Source organism: Centroberyx affinis, unplaced genomic scaffold, assembly GCF_046629955.1.
Source record: "Centroberyx affinis isolate AG114_WGS23_722 - 3 ecotype Tasmania unplaced genomic scaffold, CSIRO-AGI_Caff_v1 ptg000215l_1, whole genome shotgun sequence".
Taxonomy (NCBI): Eukaryota; Metazoa; Chordata; class Actinopteri; order Beryciformes; family Berycidae; genus Centroberyx; species Centroberyx affinis.
In genome coordinates, this window is record NW_027278906.1 from 95,112 (window position 1) to 100,759 (window position 5,648).

The 5,648-nt window shown below is 38.2% G+C and overlaps 1 protein-coding gene across 1 annotated transcript; it reads right to left on the reverse strand.

Moving 5' to 3' along the window:
* Positions 1-317: 317 nt before the first annotated feature.
* Positions 318-4,677, reverse strand: LOC139662544 (uncharacterized). The gene is made up of 6 exons (XM_071541224.1): positions 4,231-4,677; positions 3,932-4,095; positions 3,623-3,843; positions 2,345-2,474; positions 2,164-2,264; positions 318-1,192 (listed from the first exon to the last, which is right to left on the reverse strand). Exons 1-6 carry the CDS (start codon positions 4,622-4,624, stop codon positions 961-963), a joined length of 1,242 nt encoding a protein of 413 aa, XP_071397325.1. The 5' UTR covers positions 4,625-4,677; the 3' UTR covers positions 318-960.
* Between the last annotated feature and the right edge of the window lie 971 nt (positions 4,678-5,648).

Sequence of the window (5,648 nt, forward strand, 5' to 3'; positions counted from 1 at the left end):
AGAGAAAGTATTGGTTTGAAAAGTACCAAATCCTTATGTTACATTGTAAAAATGATATTTAGGAAAAAAGCAAGACTTACATTTTGATTTACAAAAGATTCCCTCTTAAATGTGTTCTGCATTTTCACTTTGGTACTTTGTATAACTAAGAATAAAAGCATAAACTATTATGAAAATAAAGACGCACCAAATGTTCCACAATAAGGTGTATTTGTTAAATTATAACCAGTAAGTGAGTAATTTGAGTAAAATTATTTAGGGAAAGTTACTGTCAAAACATGGGCAAGTCAGTTACTGTCTACAGATTACATTCTTAAATCACAGATTCAGAACAGCACTCTTTATTAGGTCTAACATTAGATAATTTGTCTCAAAGACTCATAGAACATGTTAGGTGATATATTTATGTATTTATTCATGCATGCACACACTGTTATTTGAATTACACTATCATCTTAACATGGACCATTAAAAATGAAAAAAAAAAAATGAAAAAGTTTGTTTCATGATTTTTAATAAACAATGAACTACATTTTATATGGCCTACAGACTGACCGGTCATATATGACTTAAAATGCTGTTAAAAAATGCTGTTAAAAAAATGTATAAAACTGTATAAAACCATGACTAATAACACATCTCTTAGAGCAAAATGGATTACCCGGTACTGCAGTTTCCTTACAGGACATTAATATAACAGTTCATCTTAAATCACACCGTTTTCACAGTGGCACTTTCACAAGAGCAGTTAGAGATATTTCTAATTCAGGCCCATAGATGGTGCTACAGGCCAAACAAAACAATTAGAAAGCGTCACCATATACAGTATATGCAAAACCTTATGAGATTGAATATTTACAGACAAGCATTTATTACTGCCAGTGTACCATCCAATATGCACTTTTCCTACACTATGTTGATGGAGCTTTACAGCAATAATAACAATTCCATCAAAAATTCTCATGTGATTTGTCTCTGAGTCCCACCACTGAGCCCAGACTCTTGAACTGGGGCCCTGAGACTTTCCTCAGGGTGTGCTGACCTCATTGCAACACGGGTGAAGTCTTCTCCATTGAACATTTCTTGCAGGATGGGCCTTGAATTCCAGTCTTGGTTTTTGGCAAACTTGTAAACACATCCAAAGAGATCAGGAAATAGCGATATCAGATCAATCTTGGCTGCATCCTCAGCACTGCAAATAGAGAAAGAAATTATTATTCCCAAGTAATGAACACTCAATTCACCAATCCCTGAGAATGGTCTACTTTGTGGATGATCTCAGTTCCAAAGAGGAGGTCCTCTGATGCCAAAGTCTCCTTTGGTCTTACGACTAGAAGTCCCCTGTCCAGGAATCTAATGTTGCACTTTGGCTCATGAGGGGTTACGAGGTCAGAGATCTAACTGGGGGTCAAACCTACCTGTGCTTTAAAAGTTTTCAGCACAATCTTAAAATCTGTTCTGAAACCACTGAAGTTATGCCAGAAAGGGAGTGATGTAATTTCCTCTGTAAGCACCACTTAAAATCCTCCCTGCTGCATTCTGTACAAGTTGGAGAGACTTTAGATTTACACAGGAATAAAGAGAGTTCCAGCAGAGGAAGAGACTGAGAGGAAATTACAGCGTGAATGAATTTCTCCAGATTGCTGAATGATAAAAAATAGCTTAATTTTGGAGATGATTCTTAACTGGATGAAACAAGACTCACTTTCTTACTTTCCCAGAACATCAAAGGTAATGTCAGCATCAGAGATGACTCCTATACCTTTCTGACTGCTGGCTTTATATTAGCTGATATAGTGCCAAGTTCATTTTGAGTCTGATTTATGTTATTACGGGTACCAATTGTGCTCTTCCTGAATTGTCTTCATTTAGTTATGAAAAATTGTGAGACATGCAACACTTTGTGTCAGCAAGGCTTTAGGAGTAGCTAGGCTATTTGAACTTCTGGATTTCGGGGCAGGTACAGCAGCATATATTATGTGCATTGTTCTTAAACCAGATTGTAATGTCTCAAAGATGTCATTTTTATTGATGTCAAAAGAATGGACCACCTTTCTTTAAAATAAAAAGTATAATTTATAGTTTCAGAATTTACAAATGTATAAGGATGGCTTTCCTGTGACATTTTAAGGTTCTGTATCATTTAACCTCAGTCTCACTTACTAGTGCTCACGGAGGTTGCGTATGAAGCGCAGTAATCCCAGGGTGTTGTCAGGGTAGCTCTTCTTTTTGCCATCCATCTTCCCAACCAATTCTGGTGGAAACTGGAATACCAACAAAATTGATGATAAAGTGGCTTTCGGGCCTACAGATGGATATGCAACAACAGTTATGTCTCAGTTACCTCATTTTTCCACTGATTGAAGGATCCATCCCCAGCACATTGGTTCAATTCCTGAATTAGATTCTCGTCAGCGTTTCGGCAGTTCACCACCTCCTCCTCATTGCCAATCCTTCTCAAGTATTCTAATCTCCTGAAAGAGAGTGGTACTTTGCATAATTTACAAAAGTACATCAATTAAAACCAGTCAGTTTTATAAAAGTACCTTTTTGTCACGTCATACTGATCAAAAAATGGTGTGAACGCTGTTAAGTCATGGAAATAAATTGATAAGTAGATGCCAGTGAATGAAGAAACAATTTGAGCAGTGAAAAATGCTTAAAGCATAACTAATCAATGTGGATCCTATTTTCCATCATACCGATCAATTCCGACTAAAATCTCCCCAAGTGCTTAACTATAAAGCTACTTACATCTCACTTGTCAGGGTGCACAGCTTTCCAATACAGGCTTTTAAGGCCAATGGATACTCAAAAATTCAAAAAATCCCAAAAGCACTCAAAGCATGTCTTTTTCAACATATTGATGTTCAGTCTGTAATGAGACACGAAAGGAAGGACTTTTAATTTTTATTTCCATCCTTTCACCAACATGTTTCATTACAAAGTGAGCACCAATATGCTGAAAAAGACAAGCATGGGGTTGATTTTTGCAGTGTCCATTGGACCTATATGACTATATTGGAGAGTCACACACCTTGGCAACCAAGATTATTACAATTACAATTTCCCATTTGGCAGACGCTTTTATCCAAAACGACGTACACATGAGATCTTAATACAACACAAGCAAGGATCTAGTCAGGAGAGAACAACGAGAGGAAGTGCCATAAAGCTAAGTTCTGGTCCAACAGGACATAGGTGCCAAGAGGCAGTGCATATTTTTTAGCAATTACACAGTCTATCAGGTGAGAAGGTGTTCGCTAAAGTGCTAGGTCTTTAGCCTTTTCTTAAAGATTGAGAGGGACTCTGTGGATCGAATGGAGTTTGGTAACTCATTCCACCACCGAGGAACCACAGAAGAGAAGAGTCTGGATAGAGACTTAGGCCTATGTTGTGGTGGCAGCACCAGGTGCCACTCCTTGGCAGAGCGTAGTGAGTGAGAGGGAGCATAGACCTGAATGAGGGAGATGCACATAGCTCTATAGTAAAGCAATTGACAAGACAAGATTTTATTCAAAATTGATCAGTATGATGGATCAGTATGATAGAAAAAGATGGGAAAATAGGGTCCAGGTCAAAAATGGCCAGTTATGATTTAAGTCCTTCTACATTACCTCACCTGTCATTTTTCCAGAAGAAGGGATGAGCCAAACATTCCTCCACTGTAAGTCTCTTATTTGGTTCTCCATTGATCATGTCCTCAATGAGATCCTTTGCAACCACATCTTGAACATGTTCCAGACTGTAGTTCCCTTTGTGAATGTTGTACTCACATTCAAAGGATTTGCCAAACGGATGGTGTCCTCCCGAAAGGATGTAATAGATCAACATCCCTGCCACCTTAGGAATTAGCATAACAATTTAGTAATTACAGAATGATATTTCACACAGTCATCAATTAAATTGCTCAAACAGAAAAAAACCTGACCTGTATATCAGTGTTCCGCTTATATGGTACATCAGAACCTTCTGTCAAAGTCTCTTTGGCCATCCAGCATTTGGCTCCTGCACTTCTTGTGTATAAAGTTGTTTTTCCTTCAGGTAATCGTCGGCTTATACCAAAATCAGCTAATCTTGCCCTCCTCATAACATCTGCAGGACAAATGGTGTAGACCAAGACAGTAAACAGTGTTATATATCGATCTAAATAAGTTTCAACATTGCATATACTTTTTACATTTCAGATAGTGAATTGCATGTTTCCTCATTTCTTACTTGTCTTCTTACCAATGAATACATTCTGGGGTTTGAGGTCCCGGTGGAGAATTTGAGGATTTTGACGATGAAGCACACTTAAACTGTTGAGAACCTGAAGCGCAAGTTGCCATTTTTCAGAGAGAGTTAAATGTTCTCCCATATATTCTTCCAGGGTGTATTCACATAGCTGAAGAATAAGGTAACCAAAGTTCTCATCCTCTGCAAAGTCAACGTATCGTACAATGGACGAATCGTCAAGCTCTGGAAGTCGTAAAAATCCTTCCTCATTCTTCAGTGCCTTATAGTTGAATTTAGACATTCTCTTAACTGCGACTTCAGTGCCGTCACTTATTTTCAGCCCCAAGAAGACTTCTGTTCCATGACTTCCCTTTGCTATGTGGAATTCCTCTTCTTTCACATACATGATGCTTCCAACTCTGGTTACTTTACTTCCATCAGTGTTAACAAGCTTCTTTAATTTTTCCCTCCATTTCTTGCTGACTTGATGCCATTTCTGTGGTTTTGGTGATGTACCAGTGTTGGGGAGGAATTGCTCAACATTTGAACTATGAGCAGAGTCTGCAGCAGGAATTGCAGTAGAGCAAACTTCACCATTTGGCTCCTCTTGCTTTTCTGATGACACTTTACTGGTTGGTGTAGAATCTTCACATTCTGAGTTTGGTTTGTTGAAATGATTTTGTAGTCTTCTAGTCATTTCTTTCAGGTTGTCATTCATTTGCATATCTGCAGATACAAGTATGTCCTCGGGCACTGAAGTTATTCCTTTTGATATAAAGATGTCACCTGCATGTTCAAATAAAAGCAAGTTTGCAAGTATGCCATATGCGTAGACTCTCACATCAGAGTGGTGTTCTTTCTGCACAAAACGAACCACTGTTGTGCATAATTTCTCAAGGAAATTTAGATTCCAGCCATTTTCGACTTCTGTTTTCTGTGTAATCACATAGATTGTTTCCAGAATAGCTTTCAGTATATCATGACTTCGTCTTGAGGAAAGTCTTTCCAGCAGTTGGGGGATCATACCCAGTGATATCTCACTTGGTATCTCTCTCATTGTGCAGAAAACTGATTGTAGACTTTGAACAACTGAAGCCTGGAAATTTTCCTCAGGAATGTTTGGAAAGCGTTTGACTGCATCCGCAATGTAGGAGTTCAGATTTCCTGTGTCCTTCAGCCATTTAATACTTCTCTGACGGTATTCTTCAGCATTTGGCTCAGTAACATTAAAGAGCATTTCAGTCATGGTCAGATGGGTCTGAGGATGCTCCTGCAGCATGTGACTGTCAAAAATGTTGAAAATGTCTTCGGGTGTTTTCTCTTGTACAGCAATTTCCAGATCGACAAAATATATTATTTTGGAACAGAGTGCATCACCATTTGATGCAAGGTTGCGTACCAATTCAGATATTTTTTTATTGGTGATAAGA

Bases quoted from the DNA above. Each gene is read 5' to 3' on its own strand.
- LOC139662544 (XM_071541224.1), bottom strand. From the start codon at position 4,624: ATGTATGTGAAAGAAGAGGAATTCCACATAGCAAAGGGAAGTCATGGA. The intron at 4,096-4,230 runs GTAAGAAGACAA...TTTGTCCTGCAG, and splicing joins ACCCCAGAATGTATTCATTG to ATGTTATGAGGAGGGCAAGA. The intron at 2,265-2,344 runs GTAACTGAGACA...TTGGTATTCCAG, and splicing joins TCAATCAGTGGAAAAATGAG to TTTCCACCAGAATTGGTTGG.